This window comes from Netta rufina (assembly GCF_964035555.1).
Source record: "Netta rufina genome assembly, chromosome: 39".
Lineage (NCBI taxonomy): Eukaryota > Metazoa > Chordata > Aves > Anseriformes > Anatidae > Netta > Netta rufina.
The window spans coordinates 102,391-126,454 of NC_140163.1; the positions used below are offsets into that span (position 1 = coordinate 102,391).

Sequence of the window (24,064 nt, forward strand, 5' to 3'; positions counted from 1 at the left end):
CCAGGCTCCTCTGCTCCAGCAGGGACCCCGAAAAAGCAGTTTTTTGCCCCAAAATTTATCACCCAAGGCTCCTTCGTCCTCCTCTCCCTCCCGCTTTGTGCTGACTCACGGCGTCAAAGCAAAAATAGAAGGGAGAAAAAAAAAAAAAAGAAAAAAAAAAAGGTATTTCCAACCAAAACCCCAAAACCTCGATGGCAGAGGGTTAATTATCGGCCGGTTAATTATCAACCGGTTAATTATCAGCCGCCTTCGCTCGAAGGTTAACGAGGAGGAAGAGGAGGAGGAGGAGGAGGAGGAGGAAGGTCACGGGGCTCTGCAAGCAAGAACCCCTCACCGCTGCTGAGACGCGCGGAGACCCCAAACCTGCTCTTTTTCACCCCAAAATGGCCCCTAATGAAGCGCGGGCCCCTAATGAGGGGCGCGGGGGGAGCCCCCTGTGACCCCCCCCCCCAATTTCTGCCCCCAGGGAGCTGGAGCTGCCACCTGTGTCTGGACCTGCTGAAGGAGAAAGCCTCCATCTACCAGAACCAGAACAACTCCTGATGCCCTCGCTTTTCCCTTTTTTCCCTTTTTTTTTTTTTCCCTTTTATTTTACGTTTTTTTTCCCCATTTTGGGTTGGTTTGTTTTTTTTTTTTTATCGCTTTTGGGGGTGGCTTCTCTCCCTTCCATCCTGCTGCCCCCACGTTGGGTGCCCTCCAGGACAGCCACCGCCGCCTCCCTGACCCCCAGGAGGGATTTTTGGGGTAAATTCCCCCTAAATCCGGCCCGGCACGTGTGGGCTGCCCCTTCCCGTCACCATTCCTGGGCTTTTTCACCCAAAAGGTGCCCGAATCCTCCCCTCTCCAGCGCCTCGGAGTGGCGTGCCAAAAAAAAAGAACAAAACGCCGCTTTTCCCTTTTCTTGGCAAATTCGGGGCCCCGCGCCAGCTGGGGGTTGTGTTTTTTGGGTTGTTTTCCTTAATTTTTCAATTCTGATGGGGTGAGGTTTTAGTTTAGTTTTGTTTTTTTTCTGGTTTTATTTTTATTTCATTTTTTCCCCCCCCATTTTTCTTTTTCGTTCTCTCCTCCCGGCCCCTGCCTAGACGAGGCCTTACACCCCGCCATCCTCCTTCAGCCAGCGCAGAATTGGGGCAAAATCCCAACATTTTGGGGTTTTCCCCGTGCTCCTCCTCCGGCTGGCTCAAAATGGGGCAAAACCCCTCCGTTTTGGGGTTTTCCAGCCCCTGCGGATCCCTTGACCCGTCCCGGTTGCACAGGGTTTGGTTTTGGGGTGGGGTGGGAAGCTGCTTTTGTCCTAAAACCGCCACTTTTCCCCTCAAAACGTGGCAGGGAGGAGGGGGGCGTGCCCCCCGCCCCGGGAAGGAGCCGCCGTGCTTTTTTTGGGGTGCGCTGGGGACCCCCCCCTGCTTGCCCCCCCCCCCCCAGGGTCCCGCAGACTGAATGTGCCTGTTTTTTTCTAAAAATCTACTTAAAAACCTACCTCCGACCCCCCCCCTCCCACCACCACCCCCCCATTTTCACCGGCCGGACCCCCCCCAACGGAGAAGAAGCTGGCGGGGAGGGGGAAAGACCCAAAATGGCCCCAAATTGGCCCAAAACAGCCTCAGATTGACCCAAAATAGGCCTAAGCTGACCCCAAACGGCCCCAGATTGACCCAAAACAGCCCAAAACGGCCCAAAATTGACCCCAAAAGGCCCCAAAATAGCCCCAAATCACTAAAAAATAACACTTAACCCAAAAATGCACAAATCTGGTGGGGAGGCAGCTCCAGCCCGGTGTTTTCTCCCCTTTCCCCCCTTTTTGTGCCCGATTCAGGTGGAAAAGGCGGCTTTTTGGTTCAAAATGGGTGGTTTTCCTCTGTTTCGCGCCCCGGTGGGGGGCGGGATGATGAAATGTCCCAAAACGGGTGGGTTTTACCCCGTTTTTTTCCCCTTCGGCAAAGCTTCACGGTTGTGTCTTATCCGGATAAAAAAAAATGACACCAAAACTGCTCGTTTTCGTAATAAAAATGGAAAAAAAAACCACGTGGAACTGTGAGTGTTTTGGGGCAAAAAGGGGGGATTTCAGGGCCCTGGTGGGGTGGGGGGCTGTGGTGGGAGGGAATGAAGTTCCACTGGGTGGATTTGGGGTGAAAAAGTCCTATTTAGGTGCTTGGATGTGGCTTTTCTGAGGGCTGGTATTGGGGTTGCGTTGCCCTAGTTTTTGGGGTGAATAAACCCCATTTAGGTGCCTGCGTGTGGCTTTTCTGAGGCCTGATTTTGGGGTTGTGCTGCCCTTACTTTTGGGGTGAATAAACCCCATTTCTGGTGCTTGGCTTCTCTGAGGGCCGATTAGCCGGGTTGTGCTGCCCTGGCTTTTGGGTGCAAAACGCCTGATTTCGGTGCGTTGTTGTGGCTTCTCTGAGGGCTGATACCGAGGTTGTGCTGCCTGCTCTTTTTGGGGCCAAACCGCTCCGTTTAGGTTTTTTTTTTTCCACCCGCCAACCCCGACGGGAGTCTTAATCCCCCAGTGGGGAGGGGGATTAAGGGGGGGCCGCGGCTGAAATCGCCCGAATTGGGGCAAAGGCCGGCGCTCGGTGACCATCGGCGTGGCTTTATTGGGGTGAAATAAATAGGATTTGGGTAAAGAGGGGGCTGTTGGGGGGGGTCCTGCGCCCCCTCCCCGGTCCTCGCCCCTCAGGCGCCGTCCTTGGTCCCGGTGGGGCCCAGGGGGACGGTGACGTCCTCGTCCTTCAGGTGGCCCCCGCTGTGGGGAGGGGGACAGGGGGGTCAGGGCAATCCCCAAAGCCCTCAGTTTTTGCCCCAAAAACTTCGGTCCTCCCCACCCCCAAAACCTTCAGTCCTGGCCCTAAAAGCTTCAGTCCTTCCAACCCCAGAGTCTTTGGTCCTCAACCCAAAACCTTCCCACCCCAAAACCTTCCATTCTCACCCTAAAACCTACTCTCCTTCTCACCCCAAAACCTTCCATTCTCACCCCAAAACTTTTTCTCCTTCTCACCCTAAAACCATCTGATCTCAGCCCCAAAACCTTAGTGTTTCCCACCCCAAAATCCTCAGTCCATCATACCTCCAATACCTTTAATCTTCACCCCAAAACCTTCCGCATTTCCCACCCCCAAATCCTTCAGTCCTCACCCCAAAACCTTTCGACCCTCTCACCCCAAATCCAGCCCTTCTCACCCCAAAACCTTCTGCCTTTCCCACCCCAAAATCTTCAATCCTCACCCCAAAACCTTCCACCCTTCCCTCCCCCAAACCCTTCAGTCCTCACCCCAAAACCTTCCACTCCTCCCTCCCCAAATCCAGTCCTTCTCACCCCAAAACCCTCCACATTTCCCACCCCCAAACCCTTCAGACTTCACCCCTAAACTTTCCGCATTTCCCACCCCCAAAACCTTCCACTCCTCCCTCCCCAAATCCAGCCCTTCTCACCCCAAAACCTTCTGCATTTTCCATCCCCAAATCCTTCAATCCTCACCCCAAAACCTTCTGCATTTCCTACCCCCAAACCCTTCAGTCCTCACCCCAAAACCTTCCACTCTTCCCTCCCCCAAACCTTTCAATCCTCACCCCAAAACCTTTCGACCCTCTCACCCCAAATCCAGCCTTTCTCACCCCAAAACCTTTTGCCTTTCCCACCCCAAGATCTTCAATCCTCACCCCAAAACCTTCTGCATTTCCTACCCCCAAACCCTTCAGTCCTCACCCCAAAACCTTCCCACACTTTTCACCCCAAACCCAGCCCTTCTCACCCCAAAACCTCCCAGGAAGACAATCTCACCCGAAAACGCCCGTTTCCCCCATTTCCATCTACCACAAAGAAACCGGGGACAAACTGGAGAGGGGGACGGGGACCCCGGGGGGACCCCAAAGTGGGACGGGGATCCCGAGGGGACCCTAAGGGGGGATGGGAACCCCAGGGGGTGACCCAAGGGGGGACGGGGACCCCGGGGGGACCCCAAAGTGGGACGGGGATCCCGAGGGGACCCTAAGGGGGGATGGGAACCCCAGGGGGTGACCCAAGGGGGGACGGGGACCCCGGGGGGACCCCAAAGTGGGACGGGGACCCCAAGGGGACCCTAAGGTGGGACGGGGACCCCAGGGGGTGACCCAAGGGGGGACGGGGACCCCGGGGGGACCCCTATGGGGGACGGGGACCCCAGGGGGTGACCCAAGGGGGGACGGGGACCCTGGGGGGACCCCTATGGGGGACGGGGACCCCAGGGGGTGACCCAAGGGGGGACGGGGACCCCGGGAGGACCCCAAAGTGGGACGGGGACCCCGAGGGGACCCTAAGGGGGGACGGGGACCCCAGGGGGTGACCCAAGGGGGGACGGGGACCCCGGGGGGACCCCAAAGTGGGACAGGGACCCCGAGGGGACCCTAAGGGGGGACGGGGACCCCGGGGGGACCCCAAAGTGGGACAGGGACCCCGAGGGGACCCTAAGGGGGGACGGGGACCCCGGGGGGACCCTAAGGTGGGACGGGGACCCCAGGGGGTGACCCAAGGGGGGACGGGGACCCCGGGGGGACCCCAAAGTGGGACGGGGATCCCGAGGGGACCCTAAGGGGGGATGGGAACCCCAGGGGGTGACCAAGGGGGGACGGGGACCCCGGGGGGACCCCAAAGTGGGACGGGGATCCCGAGGGGACCCTAAGGGGGGATGGGAACCCCAGGGGGTGACCCAAGGGGGGACGGGGACCCCGGGGGGACCCCAAAGTGGGACGGGGACCCCAAGGGGACCCTAAGGTGGGACGGGGACCCCAGGGGGTGACCCAAGGGGGGACGGGGACCCTGGGGGGACCCCTATGGGGGACGGGGACCCCAGGGGGTGACCCAAGGGGGGACGGGGACCCCGGGAGGACCCCAAAGTGGGACGGGGACCCCGAGGGGACCCTAAGGGGGGACGGGGACCCCAGGGGGTGACCCAAGGGGGGACGGGGACCCCGGGGGGACCCCAAAGTGGGACAGGGACCCCGAGGGGACCCTAAGGGGGGACGGGGACCCCGGGGGGACCCCTCACCGTCTCTCGACGTCCTTGATGGTCTCGGGCAGGGGCACGTTGCGGGTTTCGGGCAGGAAGCAGGTGGCGATGGCCGAGATGATGGGGGCGGCCCCGTAGATGACGAGGGGCAGCACGGGGCTGACGTCGGCCGCCATGCGCACCAGGGGGGCCACCATGCTCCCCACCCGGGCCATGGTGCCCCCCAGGCCCATCCCCGTCTGCCTGCGCCGGGGAGAGGGAGAGGGTGGGCGGGAGGACGGACGGACGGACGGACAGACGGATGGAGGATGGATGGAGGGATGGAGAGGTGGTGGGACGGATGGACGTAGGGTTTGGTGATGGTTGGATGGACAGACGGATAGACAGATGGGTGGAGAGGTGGTTGGACGGACAGACGGATGGATGGACGGGTTGAGGGATGGTGGAGGGGTTGTTGGAGGGACAGACAGACGGACAGCTGGGTGGAGAGGTGGTTGGGTGGAGGGATAGATGGACAGATGGAGGGTTTGATGACGGTTGGACGGACAGACGGATGGGTTGTGAGGTGGTTGGCTGGTCAGATGGATGGATGGATGGATGGAGAGGTTATTGGAGGGACAGACGGACATGGGTGGAGAGGTGGTTGGGTGGACAGACGGATGTGGAGAGCTTGATGATGGTTGGCCAGACAGATGGACGGATGGATGGATGGGTTGAGAGACGGGTGGAGAGGTTGTTGGATGGCCAGACAGACGGACGGACAGAGGGTTTGACGGTGGACAGAGAGAAGTTTGGATGGATTCGTTGACCGACGGACGGATGCAGTGGGATGCGGGACGGACAGATGGATGGAGGGGTGGGTGGGTGGGTGGGTGGGGGTCTCGGGTGTCGAGGCAGCCCCACGGGGGGCTGCTGCCCACCTGATGGCGGTCGGGAAGAGCTCCCCGGTGAAGATGTAGGCGCAGTTGAAGGAGGCGGCCAAGGAGCCTTTGCCGACCACCGCGAAGGCCATGCGCAGCGTCTGCAGCTCTGGGGACGGCCACGGGGTGGGGGGTCACCACCCCCAGACCCCCACCTCTGGAAGTCCCTGGCCTCCGTCTCTCTCTTTTTCCAGCCTCTGTCCCTCCAATTTTTCTCCCCACCCCTCTAACCGTTCGTCAACCATCCTCCATCTCTCCATTCCACCGTCCTCCCTGCCCTTGCCCTCCACCCTCTCACCCTCCATCCCCTCGCCCCTCCATCCCACCACCCTCCACCCCCTCCCTCTCCACCCCACCGCCCTCCATCCGTCTCTCTGTCCCTCCCCCAGTCCGTCTGTCCGTCCGTCCGTCCCGGCGCCCACCCGTCGGCACGACGATGTTGGCGAGGATGCAGACCCCCGCGAGCCCCAAGGAGGCACCCTGGGCCACCCGGCGCCCGGCACCGCTGATGATCAGGACGGAGGCCAGCTTGGCTGGGATGTCCACCGCCGCAAACACCAGTTGGCTCAGGTAGATGTCCACCCCAAAGCCCTGCAGGTCCATGGCCAGCCCATAGTAAGCGAAGCTGGTAGAGAACCTGCCCAAAAACCCAGCGTTTCAACTCAAAACCCACCAGGCATCTCCAAGTGCCCAGAAGGCAGGCTTTGGCCTTCGAAGGTGGCTTTGGCCTCAAAAGTTGGGTATCGTTCCCCCAAAAAGGCGTGTTGCCGACATGGTTTAGACACTCAAATTGGGTTTTGAGCGCCAAAAGGTGGCTTTTGGCTTCCAAAAATGGTGGGTTTTAAACCCCAAGTTGGGTTTTAAGGTCCAAAAGGTGGCTTCTGTCCCAAAAAAGGTGTTTTAGGCCCCCCAAAGTTGGGTTTGGAGTCCCAGAAGTTGAGTTTTGAGCCCCAAAGTTCAGGTGTTGAGCCCTAAAGGTTGGGTTTTGAGCACCAAAGGATGGGCATGGAGTCCCAAAAATGGCTTTGGAGCCTTTAAAGGTTGGGTTTGGAGCCTCAAAGGTTGTTTTTTGGGCCTTAAAGGTTGGTTTTTGAACCCAGAAGAATGGGTTTTGACCCCCAAAAGGTGGTTTTTTGAGCCCTAAAGGATGTTTTTTTCATTCCAAAAGGTGTTTTTTGGGCTTGAGGTGACCTTACTTACCAGACGAAGGAGACGCCGCAGGAGACTGTCCTCATCCCAGGGGTACGGACCAGGGCGGCCAGGGCCCCCCCTGGCATCGGGGGCTCCCGTTGCACCAGCGCCCGCAGCACCTGTGGGAGAGGGATCAAGGGATCAGGAGGGATCTGGAGGGACACAAGGGATCTAGGGGGGACCTACTGGGAGATACGGGGATCTATTGGGGGATACAAGGGATCTAGGGGGGGGGTCTGGGCTATCTCGTGAGATGTAGTGGGCAGAGAAAGGAGCTGGGGGGGATCCAGGAGGATCTAGAGGGGCATCAGAGAGATCTAGGAGGGATCTGGGGGGATCTAGGAGGGACATGAGGCATGGGGGGTGGGGGGGGAGGAGGAATCCAAGCAGGAAATCTGAAGAGATCTAGGAGGGAAATGGGATCCAGGAGATCTGGAGGGATCCAGGAGATCTGGAGGGATCCAGGTGATCAGGGGGTAATTAAGGGAGATCTAAGTGGGGGGGGCAGAGGTATTTAGAAGGGATAAGGGGGGTCTGGGGGTGGGTTTAGGATGGGTAGAGGGGAAATCGGGGATCTGGGGGAGAATGAGGGGAGCCTGGGAGGATCTGGGAGGGATTTAATGGGATCTGGGAGGCCTGGGAGGGACATCACCTCCTCGCTGAGCTTATCGCCCTCCTCCTTCCTCCCGTTGATGCGGGCGACTTTGCGGAGCCCCTTCAGGGCCAGGTCGGGTCGCCCCGAAATCACCTGCCAGCGGGCTGACTCCACGAACAGCCTGGGAAGGAGGGGGACAAGGGGTGAGACGGGGACCCCCGCGTCGTGCCCCCCACCACCTCCCAGCCTCCCCTCCGCGTCCCCGTACCAGGAGTAGAGGAAGAAGAAGAAGAAGGGGAGGGAGACGACGAGCTGGAGCCAGCGCCAGTGGGGGAGGCCGAAGGCTATGCCCGCCAGCACGAACTGTCCCAGGGTGTAGCAGTAGCCGTTGATGGTGCCCACCACCGCGCGCGCCTCCGTCGGGATCCACTCCATGCCTGGGGGTCACCGTCAGCATCTGGGCGCGCGGGTCCCTCCCATTGGTGTTGGGACCGAACCCAGGCACCAGGGGCACTCCCAAGGGGCAATGGTGGTGGGGTTGGAAGTGGACACCAAGGTCTGTCCCATGGTCAAGGGTGGTGGGACCCAACCCAACCAACAAGGTCCCTCCCATTAGTCAATGGTTTTGGGACCCAACCCAGACACCAGAACCCATCCCAAAGGTCAATGGTAGTAGGGCTGGAACTGGACACCGAGGTCTGTCCCATGGGTGTTGGGATTGGAGAGGGGTTTGTGGGGCCCTCCATGGGTCAATGGTGGTGGAACCCAATGTGGACGCCAGGGGCCTTCCAATGGGTCAATGGTAGTAGGGCTGGAACTGGACACCAAGGTCTCTCCCATGGGTCAGTGGTGGTGGGACCCATAGGTCAATGGTTTTGGGACCCAACCCAGCCACCAGGGTCCCTCCCAGGGGTGGTGGAACCCAACCCACACCAGGGTCCCCAGCTCACAGAGAGAAGCGGAGTTGAGGGACACGCCGGCCATGGCCAGGCCCCCCAGGAAGCGGCAGAGGCAGTAGATGACGAACGTGGGGGCAGCCGCGGTGCCGGCCCCCGCTGCCCCCAGCTGCAGGTAGCACCAGGTGAGCAGCGCCCGGCGACCAAACCTGCTGGGACATGGCGCTGGGGGAACTGGGAGCACTGGGATGGGAGGGTATGGGTTGCTGGGATGCTGATATGGGACACTGAGATAGGGGGAGTGGGCACTGGGATTATGGTGCTTTGGTATGGGGACAAAGGGCACTGAGGATGCTGGGATGGGGACATGGGGCACTGGGATGGAGACGGGGCACTGGGATGGAGACAGGGGGCACTGGGATGGAGACAAAGGGTGGTGGGATGGGGACATGTGGTGGTGGGATGGGGCCATGGGGCACTGGGATGGAGACATGGGGCACTGGGATGGAGACAAAGGGTGGTGGGATGGGGACATGGGGTGCTGGAAGCACTGGGACAGGGACTTAGAGCACTGGGAAGACTGGAATGGGGAATATGGATACCGGGGATACTGGGATGAGAAACAGGGACACTGCGGGACAGAAGGCAGGAAGGATGTCCCTGCGCATGCCTGTCCGCCCTCCCTACTCCCAGTTCCTCCCAGTTCCTCCCAGTACAGCAGCAGGCCAGCTACATACTTGTCGGAGAGGACCCCAAAAAGGCCGGAGCCCAGAAGGATCCCGGCCATGTAGATGGACTGGGCCACCTGCCGCAGCTTCTTGGACTCGCACACCAGGTCCCACTGCCACCGGGGGGGGGAGGACATGGGGAGGGGGTCAACGGACACCTGTGTGTCCTCCCCCCCGCCCCCCAGTGCCCCCCAGTCTGCACCTCACCTCGCTGATGATGGTGTGGGCAAAGACGCCGTCGTGATAGGTCCACCCATCGTGGCACGGCTCGGTGGCCGCCCCATTGGCCGTGCCGTTGGCCGTGCCGTTGGTCTCCAAGAGGTGCCACTGGGGCTCCACGTACCGGCGGCAGCGCTGGGGGTGGTGGTGGTCATCGGAGGGGATGGTGACAAAGAGGGGGACGTCGCCGATGCTGTTGTTGGCCACCGTCCGGGGCCGGCAGTGGTGCTCGGGGATGCCGGCGGTGAAGTTCTGCAGAAGGTTGTGGCTGGCCAGCATGAGCAGAGGAAAGGCCAGTGCGGCCACGTAGGTCACCTGGAAGCGTCCCATCCCGCCCAGGCGGGCCAGCAGCTCCACGAAGGACATGGCGGGACGAGGGATGGAGCTGGGGGGGGTCCCCGGACCGGCTGGGGGTGGGAGGAGGAGAAACGGTTGGAGGAAGGATGAAGAACGGCTGAGAACAGGCAAGGGGTTGCATGGAGGAAGGGGTGAAGGAAGGGCTGAGGGGTGGAGGAGGACACCCAAGGGGTGGTTTGGAGGAAGGGGCGAGGGACAAGGTGAAGACGGGACCAGGAGAAGGTGGAGGGAGGCTGAGGATGAAGGCCCGAGGGGCTGAAGGACAGTGGAGGACCAAGATGGGCCAAGGGATGGACAGAAGGGTGCGCCAAGGGACAGCCCAATGGAGGGACACGGGACGGGCAGCGGGATGGACCGAGGGGTGGTTGAGAAGATCAGGGTGTGGGGGGGCAGATCAAGGGAGGATCATCTGCTGATTGGTCCATTGATCTACCAATCCATCCATCTATTGATCTGTCCATCTATTGATCTGTCCATATATTGCTTATCGGTCTCTCTATTGGTCTATCAGTTGACCTATCGATCTGGCAGCCAATCTGTCTGATGATCTATCAGGCTCTCTGGTGATCAGTCTATCAATTGATCTATCAGTCTATCAGTTGCTCTATCGATCAGTCAGTATCAATTGACCAATCTATCTGTGTATCAATCTGTCAATCACAACCAACCGGTGTCATTATCAAGCTCTCAAGCTCTATTGATCTATCAAGGTGTCTGTTGATCAGTCCCTCTGTCAATTCATCAGTCTATTGATCTATCAGTCTGTCAATTCATCAGTCTAACAATCTGATCAATTGATCTGCCCACTAATCTGCCAGCCTATTGATCACTGGCTATTTATTTCTCCCTGTCGGCTCTGCTCCTTGCTGCTCTCCCTCCTCCTCCTCCCTCCCTGCCATGTTAGCGATCAATCACTCAATTGATCGATCAATTTTATCACCCACCTGTCCTACCAGTGGCTCTGGCCCTCCAATGATGGATCCCAATTGATCAATTGATTGATTGCTGGCTGCTGTTTCACCCTCCTCCCTCTCTCTGCTGCTCCCTCGGTCTCTGTCTCGATCTGCCACCCACTGTCCCTCCGTCCGTCCCTCCGTCCCTCCCTCTGTCTGTCCCTCCTTCTGTCCGTCCCTCCCTCTCTCTGCCACTCCCATTCTCTTCCCCCAGCCTTCCTTCATCCCTCTGTCAATCAATCAATTGATTAATCAATGGCTTTAGCACCCGACCGTGCCACCCATTGTCCCTCCAGAGGCTGTGTCCTCCTGTCCCTCTGCCCATAGCTCATATCGACTCCTTATTCTGTCAAGTGATTGATCTATCTGCTGATCAATCAATCTATTGACTGCATGGTCTATCGATCAACCTGTTGATCTCCCCTTGTCTCTATTGATCGATCTGTTGGACTCCCTGTTGATCAGTCTCACTTTCTCTCGCTATTGATCTTTATATTTCTATTATTTATAATTTATCAAATATCAATTGGTCCATGATCTCCCTCTTTATTGATCAGTCTATCAGTATTTATGTTTCTATTGATCAACCCATTAGTCTATTGATCAATTTATTGATCTATAATTGATCTATTTGTCAGTTAATTGAGATTTAATCCTTCTATTGTCCTGTCTGTGATTGATCTACCCACCCATCATAAATCAATCAATGCACTGGGCTGTAAAGTCTCATTCTAGTGACAACTCTGTTGCTATTGGTCGATTTTTTGAGCTATAGTCTAGCTATTGATCAATCTATTGATCTCTCCATTGCTCAGACTCTTGGCCTATAATCTCTCTATTGACCAATAGATTGACCTTAATTTCTATTTTGTCTCTCTATCGGTCAATCCATCGATCTCTCTTGATCAATGTGATGAATGTAATCTGTCTATTGATCAGTTTATAATCTTAATCTTTCCATCACTCACTCTATTGACCTATAATCTTCCTGTGGCTCAGCCTATCGGTGTCTCTCTCCCTGCTGATCAGTCCTGTGGGCTTTCATCTCTCTCACCCAGTCCCTTGGTCTCTCCATCCCAATCAGCGTATTGATCTCTATCGACCCACTCACCTCCCTGTCACTCCAGCTCCCTCCTGACCGAATCCAGCTCCCTTCCAGCACCGAATCCTGCTCCCAGATCCGTCCGCCAGCGGCTACGACCCCTTGGCCCCACGGCTGCCCATGGCCACATCCCCGTCCCTGTCCCCGATTCTATTTAAAGCCACCCTGGCCCCAGTTAACGTTTGACTTCCTCGGGGCCAGATCCTGCTCTGGGTCAGTGGAGCCGTTCATCAGGCGGAAACGCCGGTGCCAGTCGCGCCGATCCCTGCCTAGGGATGCCCAAGGTCTCCCCGGGGACCTCCCATCCTCTCCATCCTCTTCCTCACCGAGGAAGCCCCCATCCCCAGCAGAGAGGGACCCCTTCAGCTCCTCCCCAGGCTTGTTTTTGCCATCGACGGTGGTTGATTTGCCCTGGCAATTGGGGCAAAGTCCTGGGGTCTCTGAACCGGATCCGTGGGGGGGACCTCTTGGACCCCGGGGCAGGAGGGCAGCGGGAGGCAGCGAAGCACAGCCAGGATGTGGGGAAGTGATCGGAGGCCGGGGGGACCTGACGGGGACGGGTCCGAGGGAGGGTGCAGGGGAAGCAAGAGGCACACATCCTCAGCACCTGGAGCAGAGGGGGCCTTGGGTGCCGGGATAGTGGGTGCCTGGGTCATGGGGACCCCTGTTTGCAAGGGGACACCATGGCCCTTGGGGACACCATGGCCCTTGGGGACAGCTGGGTTCTGGGTGACAGCTGGGTTTTAGGGGACACCCTTGTTCTTGGGGACACCGTTGTGCTTGGGACAGCTAGGTTCTTGGGGACAGAGGGGTTTTTGGGGACACCCAAAATTTTGGGGACATCTTGGACCTTGGGGACAGATGGGTTCTTGGGGACACCCAGGTCCTTGGGAACCTCTGGGTCCTTGGGGACACCCAGAGCCCTGGGGACCACCTGGGACCTTTGGGACACCCAGGTCCATGGGGACACTTTGTTCCTTGGGCCATCTGGATCCCAGGGGACACCCCGGTCCTTGGGGACATCTGGGTCCTCCTGCACCCATCTGCCTTCCTCAGCCTCCGCTGAGGCTCCGGCCAGAGGGGAGGAGGGGATGGGGACAAGGATGCGATGTTGAGGCCGCGGGACCCAGCTGGGACCCATGTTTGCCTTCGGGGCGGGACGGCCGGGCCAGGCAGGACCCCCGCGGCCGTGGGAAAACAACCCCCCCCTCCCTCCCCCCAAGCCTCCCACCGGCTGACCCGTTCCGCTCGCGTTTTGCACGATTTTGCTTTTATTTGTTTTCACTGCGGTACAGAAGAAGAAAAAAAAAAAAAAGCAACAAAAAAACACCATGAGGAGAAGGAGGAGGAGGAGGAGGATGAGGAGGAGGAGGAGGAGGAGGGGGAGATGTGGTCCCCCCCCAACATGGAGAAAGGGGCACCCTGATGCCTGTGTCCCCTCCTTGGCTGTGGCCACTGCTGTCCCCTCGCTCCTCTGGGGGATGCACCCCACCAGCTCCTTCCTCTGGGGGGTTGTGGCAAGGGGTGGGGGATTGGGGGGGGATTTGGGGGGTCCTGGGGTGGGTAGGGGAGGTGTTAGCAGGGTTCTGTGGTGCCCCCAGCTGTAGGGTCGGGCTGGGTGGGTTGGAGGGGGAGCTGCTGGGCTTCGTCTGCCTTGGTCCGGGTCCGGGTCCGGGTCCTGGGGGGCCAAGGAGGACGAGGTGAGAAGGGGGGAGGCTGGGTGGGCTTTCACGCTGCTGTCCCCCCCGCCCATCACGCCCAACCACCCCCTTTTTTCCCACCCCGTGCTCCGTCCTCCTCCCACCGTCCTGCCCAGTGGTCCTCCCCCCCACCCACGTGTCCCTCCCCAGCCTCCATCCCTCCCATCCTACCTGTCCTCCACCTCCTCCACGGACTCGGGCAGGGCCATGTCCCTTGTCTCCGGCAGGAAGATGGCCACCAGTCCCGACACCACGGGGGCCGCCCCGTAGATGATGAAGGGCAGCACGGGGAAGACCTCACCCACCATCTTCACCAAGGGCGCCGTGATGCTGCCCAGTCGGGCCATGGTGTTAGCCAGCCCCATGCCCGTCTGCCTGCGGGACGCGGGGAGGTGCTGAGGGACCACCCTGACGTGGTCACGGCCACCCCAGCAGCTCCTACAACCTGCACCCCGAATTCCTTACCGAATCACGGTGGGGTAGAGCTCACCCGTGTAGAGGAAGACGCAGTTGAAGGAGGCGGCCAAGCAACCCTTCCCAAAGACGGCCATGGCGGTCCGGAGCGTCCGCAGCTCTGTGGGGACAAAGACGGGGCTCCTGGGACTCACTTAGGTGGGGTTGGGTAGGGGAGGCGCGGTGTTGGAGACCCCACCTGCCCCCACCAATCGGCCCCCAGCCCGCACCTCGTGGCACCAAGATGTTGGCCAAGATGGCCAAGCCTGCCAGGATGAGGGCGAGGGACTGGGTGAAGCGTCGCCCGACGAAGGTGATGGTGAGGACGGAGACCAGCTTGGCCGGGAAGTCTACGGCCCCAAAGATGAGCTGGATCACGTAGATGTTGACGTCAAAGTTTTGCAGGTCCATGGCCAGCCCGTAGTAGGCAAAGCTGGTGGAGAACCTGGGCCAGGAAGAGGTGAGGTGGGCAAATCTCACAAACAAAGAGGTTTGGGGTGGGCTACGGGGGTTGCCCACCATGTCTTGGCCCATGGGATGCAGCCAGGGAATCTGCGTCCCTTCCTGGAGCATGTGAGCACCAAGAGGCCTCTGTTGACTTAGTCCTGTGCCGTGACTCAGTTTCCCTTTCCAACATGGACCCAGCTAAGATGTGTGGATGGGGAACGGTGTTTGGAGGGAGCAGAGAGATCAACAAGTGGGAGGGCAGATGGACAACCACCCACTCGTGTCCTCCAGGCTTACCACACGAAGCAGAGGCAGCAAGAGATGCGGCGCACGACAGGCGTCCGGACCAGGTCAAACACCGTGTGGTGGCTCCTCGATGAGGTCATCTCCTTCTGCATGTAGGACTTCAAGGCCTGGGGGGGAAAGAGAGGGCCTCTGGGGTGGGGATGGGGCGCTGAGGTTGCTTGTGGGGGGCAAGGTGGAGGAGCAGAGGGGGAAACCAGGGTGGAGAACCTCTCACCACCCTACAAAACACACCAAAGATGCCCTGGTCAGAGCCTCTTACTTCTATGTCCAGCTTGTCTCCTTCTTCTTTTTTCCCATTTATCCTGGCCACTTTCTGGAGCTCCTTCAAGGCCTGCTGGGACTTTCCCACCATGACCATCCAGCGAGCTGACTCTGTTAACCACCTGGGGAGGAGGGGGGGGGGGCAGGTGCATCCCACAGGGATCATCTCTCTGTCTTTCTGACCCTTCCACCAGCGAGCCACCCCTTCATCCAACCATCCACCCATCCAACCGTTCACCCATCCACCCATTCACCCATCCAACCAATCATCCACCCAATCATCTACTCATCCATCCAACCATTCACCCATCCATCCATCCATCCATCCATCCATCCATCCATCCATCCATCCATCCATCCATCCATCCATCCATCCATCCATCCATCCATCCATCCATCCATCCATCCATCCATCCATCCATCCATCCAACCATTCACCCACCCAACCATCCACCCACCCAATCATCTACTCATCCATCCAACCAACCACCCAACCACCTACTGATCCATCCAACCACCCAACCAACCCTGTGCCACCCATCCACGCAACCCTACATCCTCCCACCCATCCCTCCGCCCCTTCACACTCTCCTCCTCACCATGAGTAGAGGAAGAAGCCAAAGAAGGGCAGCGACACCGTGAGCTGCAACCACCGCCAGTCAGGGATGGCGTAAGCAATGCCGGCCAGCAGGAACTGCCCGGTGGTGTAGCAGTAACCCATGAAGGTCCCCACGATCGCCCGCGTGCGAGTGGGCATCCACTCCAGGGCTGCCGAGACACGCGCGTGTGACTTGGGGCAGGCTGGGAGGACACCCTGGGGACGGACGCCTTGGGGCTGGGGGTGGCCACGTACAGAGCGAGACGCTGTTGAGGACGATGCCGGAGAAGGCCGTGCCCGTGAGGAAGCGGAAGAGGCAGTAGACGGTGAAAGTGGGGGCGAAGGAGGAGCACGTCCCCATGACGCCCATCTGCAGGTAGCACCAGGTGAGCAGCGACCGGCGGCCAAACCTGGCCAGGAGAAGGGGGTGAGGTGGCCCTCGTGATGCTGACCCACCTCTCCACCCCCTGTTCCCCCCTCCCGAGGACAAGGATTTCCCCCTCACCTGTCTGAGAGGCCCCCAAAGACGATGCCGCCCACCAAGACGCCGGCCATGTAGAGCGATTGGGCCAACTGCTTCAAGCCCCGGGAGCTGCACACCAGATCCCACTGCCGAGGGGCAAGGATGTGGGGGTGGGACAGGGATCGGGGGGGGGAACCCCCCCTGCCTCTCTGCTGCCCCCCAAGACTGGCCTCAGCGGGTGGTAGGGTTAATCCAACACCATGGCCAACAGCCACGGCAGCTGGTAGGGTTGATCCAACGCAACGGCCAATGGAAAGAAACGCCAAGAAGGTGCCAAGAAATGTGGCCACCCTCCCCAGAATCCCCATAGCTGGAAGACACCTTCATGGGTTCATCCAGCCCCTTTTTGACCCTCCCTTGAGAAAACCAACTCCCTTATCCCTCCCTTTCTTGTGCTAGGTCTCCGCAGCACTGAGTGCCTCCAACGAGGGTTGAGCGAGGAAGATGCTCTAGTTGGAAGAATCCAACATCATGATGGCAGCAGACCCTTCACCGGTGTCCCCAGGTAGGAACCATGCCCACGAGTGAGTGAAACATGCCACCAGCCCCAAATCTCACCCCCACCACTGCCTCCGCCCTACCTCTGTGATGATGGTGCTGGTGAAGACGCTGCGGTCATAGGTCCAGCCGTCGTGGCAGGGCTCCGTCTCCAACCAGCTGTCGTTGGGGGCCGAGCCATTGGCCTCCAGAAGCCACCACTGTGGCTTCACAAAGCGCCGGCACCGCTCGCCACGGGGGACCGAGACCCTCAGCAGGTCCTGGGGGTCGAGGCTGGTGGCATTGGCTTCCCAGTGGAGCCGGCAGTGGTGGTCACTGGTGGCGGCCGTGAAGTTCTGCAGGAGGTTGTGGCTGGCCATCATGAGGATGGGCATGGCCAGGAGGATGACCGAGGCCACCTGGAAGCGCCCCATGCCCCCCACATGCTCCAGGAGGTCGGCAAAAGCCATGCTGCCACTGTGAGCCCCCGGGAGCGCCTTGCGATGGCCTCCCCAGCCATGCACGCCCACCCACTGGCAGAACCCCAAAAGGGATAGATTTCACCCCAGAAAGTCTTCTCTCCCTCCTGCAGCGTCCGTGCTCCACAAGTGCCCAGGATGGTCTCCTATATAACCCAGCCAACGGTGGCTTTGGTTAACGTTTGACGTCCTTTTTCTGGTGGTTTTCCAAAGGGATAAGGCAAAGGCGGATGGGGAAAATCCAGAAATCTGGGGCAGGCAGAAAATAATTCTCTTTTCCTTTTCTTTTTTTTTTTTTTTCTTTTTTTCTTTTTCTCTTCCCCTCAGCGTTGATTTTCTGGGGGAGAAAGGAAGCGTTTGGAGAGGGGCAGGGTGAATCTGGGACCAATCTGCCTCCCCTGGTGTACCCGAAGAGGTGGGCATCCTGGAGAGGGGGCTTCTGGCCCTGGCCAACGCGTGGCCTTCACCGGCACCGTCAGGTTAAATTTTAGCGATTCTTTTTTTGTGGTCAAAAGGGGACCAAAAGGTGCTGACGGAGGTGGCCCTGCTTGGGTCAGTGCCTTCTCCGCCTGGGAAGGCTGGGGGTTAATTTTTGATGGGATCGGGACCAAGGGTACACGTTGGCACCAGGAGCAAGGGCCAGGCTGGCCCCGCAGGAAGTCGGGGAAGGGGCATGGTGGGAAAAGCCCCGTGGGTTGCTGGAAGGGGTTGGGCTATGATCTGGTGGGGGGGGGGCATTCCTCGTGGGATTTGGGGCCCCCTCCAGTGAGACAAGAGTTGGGTGGGTTGAACGTCATCAGGTGTCGTCTTGTTGGAGGTGACCTCAAACATGGCACTTCTTGGGCATCATCTTCCTGGAGGAGACCTCGGTTGGGTTTCATCCGAGGGGAGGCAACCTGAGAAACTGGTCTGGGGTCTCATCATACTGGAGGTGACCTGGGGGACAAGGTTAGGTGGTGTTTTATTGAAGGTGACCCCCAACATGGTGTCCTTTGGGTGTCATCGCACTGGAGGTGACCTCAGGGACCAGGTTTCTGGATGGCATCTTACTGGAGGTGACCTCGGGGACACTGCTTTTGGGCATCACCTTCCTGGCAGTGACCTCAGACATAGTCATAGGGTGTCACCTCGTTGGAGGTGGCCTCAGATAACACCAAGACACCGTCCCCTGGCAGAGCTCCTTTATTCCTCCGAGGACTTCCCCTGCCCCACACGGGGAAGCCACCTGACATGGGGCACGCGGTGAATTCAGGCCCGTCCCCAAACCAGGGCTGCAGGAACCCGCCAGGAACGCCGCCCCCATCCGGGTCCCTCAGGGCTCCTTTGGCGGGGCCTTGTCCTGGGGCTGCAGGGGGATCTTCTCTTTGAGGTTGGCTGTCTTCTTCTGCTTGGCCCTGGAGGGAGGCAGATGAGAGGTCAGCAGCAGGAGGAGGGTCCACAGGGCATGGCAGGACCTTGTCCATCTGTCTGTCCAGCCATTCATTCGCTCTTCTGCCAACATTCCCACCCAGTTGTCCATCCCCCAATTTATCCGTCTGTCCCTCCACCCCATCCTCCTCCACTCTGGCCATCCTCCAATCCAGCCAGCCTCCTCCAACCCACCTGTCCTCCATCATACCTTCGTGTCCTCTCCCATACCTGTCCCTCCCCCCATCCTCTGATCCACCTGCCTGTCCTCCTCCAGTGCACAAGTCCTCCAGTCCACCCATCTGTCCTCCTCCAATCCACCTGTCCACCCTCTTCCAATCCACACATCCTCCAGTTGACCTGTTCAGGCTCCTCCAATCCACTTGGCCTCCAACCTACCCACCCAACCTCCTCCAACCCAGCCAACCTCAACCCCATCCATTCTCCTACCACCCCATCCCCCTGTGAGCCCATTCACCCATCTGTCCGTCCGTCCGTCCATCCGTCCATCCATCCATCCATCCATCCATCCATCTGTCCATCCATCCATCCATCCATCCATCCATCTGTCCATCTGTCCATCTATCCGTCCGTCCATCCATCCATCTGTCCATCCGTCCATCCCTCCCACCTGCTCTCCACCTCCTCGATGGTATCGGGCAGCGGTGCGTTGAGGGTCTCTGGCAGGAAGCCAGCTGCCACGGCCGCCACGATGGGGGCCACCCCATAGACGGCGGGGGGCAGGAAGGGGTAGTACTCGTCCATCATCTTCACCAGCGGCGCCACGATGCCGCCCACCCGGGCCATGGTGCTGCCGAAGCCCAACCCGGTCTGCCTGCGGGCACCGCGGGGGTCAGCATGGGGCAGGGACCCCCTGGGGGTGTCAACTAGCCCCATGGGGTGATGGGAAGAGTTTTGTTTTTTGTTTTGTTTTTGTTTTTTTTTTACCTGATGGGAGTGGGGTAAAGCTCGGTGGTGTAGAGGAAGACGCAGTTGAAGGAGGCGGAGAGGCAGCCCTTGCCAATGACGGCCAGCGCCGTGCGCACCGTCTGCAGCTCTGGGGCAGAGAGGGGCACGGGGTGGGCTCCGCGCCGGGCTGGGAGCCCCCCAGCCATGGGGCGGTGGTGGGGTGGGACACAGGATGGCGTCTCGCCATCCTCGGAGCTATTCAAGAGCCTTCTGGGCCACCGGGTGCAGTTTGGGTGGCCGACGGAGGCACCCGGGATCGCGTGCCGTGGGTGGGTGGCAAGGTGGGGGGCACCCCGTTAAATATCTGGAGAAGGGCCGGAGGGGTGGATGCCACCCGCCCCGTCATCACCCCGGGCCACCCACCTGTGGGGACAAAGATGTTGGCAATGATGACCAGCCCTGCGAAGAAGAGGGCCACCATGAGGGACACCCGCCGGCCGATGTAGCTGAGGGAGACGGTCACCACCACTTTGGCTGGGAAGTCGACAGCACCGAAAATCACCTGGATGAGGTAAATGCTGACGCCGAAGTTCTGCAGATCCATGGCCAGCCCGTAGTACGAGAAACTGATGGAGAACCTGGAGAGGAGCAGGGAGAGAGAACCGTCTTTAGGTGGGGTGACCTTCCCACCACCCTGGGATGTCACTGCCACGTGGGACAGGGGGGTCAGATGGAGAGGAGGGCTGTGCTATGGCTGGCTGGATGGCTTCATGGATTGGCTGTCCATCCAACCATCATCCAACTATCCAACCAACCAACCATCCATCCATCCATCCAACCAACCAACCAACCAACCAACTATCCAACCATCCATCCAACCATCCATCCATCCCTCCCTCCCTCCCTCCCTTCTCCACCTTATCCCCACCAGACTTCCCCAACCCAGCCCGGCCCCACCAGACGATGGAGAGGCAGAAGAAGATGTGGCGGATGACCGGGGTCCGAACCAGGTCGGAGATGGTGTAGGAGGACTTCAGACCAGCCAACTCCTCCTTCATGTTGGACCTCAGGTTCTGGAAAGGTGGAAACCAGGAAAGGTGGGGGGTGAGGGTACAAGGAAACCAAGACCACTCTGGCTCAGAGCTCCCCCCGGTGGGGCCACAATACCTCCACTGTGATCTTCTCCCCTTCCTCCTTCTTCTTATTGATCCTGGCCACCCGCTGCAGGACCTTCACAGCCCTCTCGGCCTTCCCCGAGAGTACCAGCCAACGAGCGGACTCAGCCAGCCACCTGCAGCCAGCAAGGGGGGGAAACTGAGGCACAAAGAGGGGCGAGGAGAGCTCCACGTGTCCCCAGGGCCTCCCCGGTGGGACCCAGGCGTCCTACCAGGAGTAGAAGAGGAAGACAAAGAAGGGCAGGGAGACGGTGAGCTGGAGCCAGCGCCAGTGGGGGACGGCGTAGGCCAGGCCGGCCAGCAGGATCTGGCCCAGGGTGTAGGCAAAGCCGGTGATGGCCACGGTGATGGCGCGGTAGGGCGTGGGGATCCACTCCACCACTGCAAAGGACCACGGGGACACGGCTGACTTGGCGTCCCCTCTCTGTGATCCTCCTTGTGCATGTGGCCACCCGCTCGTGTCCAGATGTGTCCCCGTCTCGCGGCCCCCTACATGGCCTTCATGATGTCCCCACTGGGATGGCCCCATCAGCAGCTAGAGGAACATCTCCATCTACAGAGAGCGGGACGTCCCCCTCCTTGGCCATTGGGTTGTCCCCATCATGGCCATGCTGATGTCCCCATCCACGGCCATCTGGACATCCTCATCCACGGCCATTGAGTTGTCTCCACCGTGGCCATCAGGCTGTCCCCATCTATGGCCATTGAGGTGTCGCCACCATGGCCGCTAGGATGTCCCCAACACGGCCATGTTGATGTCCCCATCCATAGCCATCAGGTTGTCCCCATCCATGGCCATTGGGTCGTCCCTCCCACGGCCATCGGGACGTCCCCACCACGGCCAACCCTGTCCCCGTCCCCTCACCCAGGCAGGCGATGCTGAGGCCGAAGCCGGAGAGGGCCATGCCTCCGGCGAAGCGGAAGACGCAGTAGGAGGCGTAGTTGGGGGCGAAGGCCGTGCACGTCCCCATCACCCCCAGCTGCAGGTAGGACCACATCAGCATGGCCTTGCGCCCGAACCTGCGGCAGGGAAGCACCGGGTGCCACTGGGGGCCACCAGGCAATGGTCTGCCCGACGTCCCCGGGGAGAAACTGAGGCACGGGGAGGGGTCGGCTGCTGCCCTTACTTGTCCGAGAGGCCCCCCAGGACCAGGGCTCCCACCAGGACCCCAGCCATGTAGATGGACTGGGCCATCTGCCGGAGCTGCCGGTAGCTGCAGACCAGGTCCCACTGCAGGGACAGGGGTGGGGTGAGGTTGGTCTGGTCCTTTCCTCCCCCAAAAAGTCCCCCCCCCTTCCTCCCATCCATCCATCCATCCATCTGTCCATCTGTCATCTCCAACCCTCATCATCCTCATAGGGTTCGTCCTCCATCCCCATAGTGTTCATCCTCCATCCCCATAGGGTTTCCTCCTCCATCCCCATAGGGTTTCCTCCTCCATTTCCATAGGATTCATCCTCCAACCCCATAGGGTTCATCCTCCAACCCCATAGGGTTTCCTCCTCCATCCCCATAGGGTTTCCTCCTTCATCCCCATAGGGTTTCCTCCTCCATCTCCATAGGATTCATCCTCCAAACCTCCAACCCCCTCCCCCCGTCCCCACCTTGGAGCTGACGGAGGTCACATCCCCCCACCCTCCCCCCATCCCCTGTCCCCTGTCCCCACCTCATTGACGATGGTGGCCACGTAGATGCTGAGGTCGTAGTCCCAGCCGTCGTGGCAGGGCTCGGTGGGCCGGGGGCTGCTGCTGCCGTTGGTGGGGGCCGAGGCCACGTAGCGCCAGCAGGACCCCGGGGTGGCTTCGGAGGGGCCCAGGGTGCCGTTAGACCACCCCAGGGTGGCCTCCGAAGGCCCCAGGGTGTCATTGGAAGACCCAAGGGTGGCCTCAGGAGGAAGACGGGTGCCATCGGGGGACTCCGGAGTGCCACCGAGCGTGATGTGGGTGGCACCGGGGAGGTGGGTGCCATCGGGGGACCCCATGGCACCATCTGGGGACCTCAGGATGGCGTTGGAGGACCTCAAGGTGCCATTGGAGGACCTCGAGGTGCCATCAGGGGACCTCGGGATGGCGTTGGAGGACCTCAAGGTGCCATTGGAGGACCTCGAGGTGCCATCAGGGGACCTCGGGATGGCGTTGGAGGACCTCAAAGTGCCATCGGAAGCCCTCGAGGTGCCATCAGGAGGCCTGATGGTGGCAGCGGGCGGCCCCGGTGTGGCACTGGGGAGGCCGGGGGTGGCACCGGGACCGCGGGTGGCAGCGGGGGTGGCGCTGGGGACGCGGCAGCGGTGCGGGGGGACGGCGGCGGTGAAGTTCTGCAGGAGGTTGTGGCTGGCCATCAGCAGGATGGGCACCGACAGCAGCACCGTCTGCAGCACCTGGAAGCGTCCCAGCCCCCCGACTTGCTCCAGCACCGCCCCGAACGGCATCGTGGGGGGGGGACACGGGGACACCGGCACCCGTGGGGACACCGCCGGACACAGGGACACTGCTGGAGATGGGGAAGGGCGTCAGTCATGGGGACGCTGGTGGCCATGGGGACAGCAGCACCCACGGGGACACCAGCACCAAAGGGGACGCATGGGGACAGCAGCACCCGTGGGGACATGGGGAACATCATGCGTGGGGACACCATTGGACATGGGGACATGGGGACACCAGCACCCATGGGGAATGACATCACTCATGGGGTCACCTGAGGACATGGGGACACCAGCACCCATGGGGACACCGGTACCCACGGGGACACTGGGATGGGGACTGAGGACACATGGTTGGGGACAAAAGCATGGGGACAGGGACTGTGGTGGCACAGGGAGGAGACACGGGGCAGGCACGAGGACTGCAGGGCCACGGCAGGGGGACACGGTGACACAGGCGGGGACAGGGACGGTGTCACCACTTGCGTCACCCGCCCCCCAGCCCTCCCGCTGTCCCCATCCCCTCCCTGATGTCCCCAGGCCTGCCCTGGTCCCGTGTCCCCTCCCCGCTGTCCCTGTCCCCACTCCGGCTCCCTGGGGACGGAGACATCCGGCCAGCTGCGCCTGCCGTGTCCCCAGGGTGAAGGGTCCCTGTCCCCTCCCTGATGTCCCCCGTGGGTCCTGGTCCTGTGGCACCCCGTGTCCCCTCCCACCCCCCCCTCAATGTCCCAAAGCCATCCCTGTGTCCCCTCTGATGTCCCCAGTGTCCCCTGTCCCCCACCCCCTCCTCAACACCCACAGCGCCTCTGCGTCCCAGTTCCAATGTCCCCAACCCCTTGTTGATGTCCCCAACCTGTCCCCAACTCCTCAGCAGTGTCCCTAACCTGTCCCCATTCCCTCCCCGATGTCCCCAACCTGTCCCCATTCCCTCCTTGATGTCCCCAACCTGTCCCATGCCCCCTC

General features: G+C 60.2%; 3 protein-coding genes across 3 annotated transcripts in view; 1 reads left to right on the forward strand and 2 right to left on the reverse strand.

Annotated features, from left to right (window-relative positions):
• DPF2 (double PHD fingers 2) overlaps positions 1-2,004 on the forward strand; it is an 8,083-nt gene extending 6,079 nt beyond the window's left edge. Inside the window, exons 5-6 of the mRNA XM_084304283.1 lie at positions 260-302; positions 467-2,004. Coding sequence (XP_084160409.1) covers positions 260-302; positions 467-543 — 120 coding nt within the window. The 3' untranslated portion in view covers positions 544-2,004. The remainder of the gene's footprint in view (positions 1-259; positions 303-466) is intronic.
• A 672-nt stretch (positions 2,005-2,676) lies between these two features.
• LOC311220730 (solute carrier family 22 member 6-like) lies at positions 2,677-9,900 on the reverse strand (the record flags this gene model as incomplete). The annotated part of the gene is made up of 10 exons (XM_084304284.1): positions 2,677-2,746; positions 5,025-5,228; positions 5,906-6,014; positions 6,328-6,542; positions 7,106-7,215; positions 7,749-7,872; positions 7,960-8,128; positions 8,642-8,796; positions 9,325-9,428; positions 9,523-9,900. The coding sequence occupies 10 exons, from the start codon at positions 9,898-9,900 to the stop codon at positions 2,677-2,679; spliced, it is 1,638 nt and encodes a 545-aa protein (XP_084160410.1).
• A 3,621-nt stretch (positions 9,901-13,521) lies between these two features.
• LOC311220731 (uncharacterized protein) lies at positions 13,522-23,110 on the reverse strand (the record flags this gene model as incomplete). Its single annotated transcript, XM_084304285.1, has 21 exons — positions 13,522-13,624; positions 13,818-14,021; positions 14,112-14,220; positions 14,330-14,544; positions 14,844-14,959; positions 15,112-15,235; positions 15,713-15,881; positions 15,967-16,121; positions 16,217-16,320; positions 16,816-17,244; positions 18,318-18,393; positions 18,510-18,584; positions 19,229-19,432; positions 19,546-19,654; positions 19,930-20,144; positions 20,464-20,579; positions 20,674-20,797; positions 20,894-21,062; positions 21,547-21,701; positions 21,809-21,912; positions 22,349-23,110. 21 exons carry the CDS (start codon positions 23,108-23,110, stop codon positions 13,522-13,524), a joined length of 3,837 nt encoding a protein of 1,278 aa, XP_084160411.1.
• Positions 23,111-24,064: the final 954 nt, after the last annotated feature.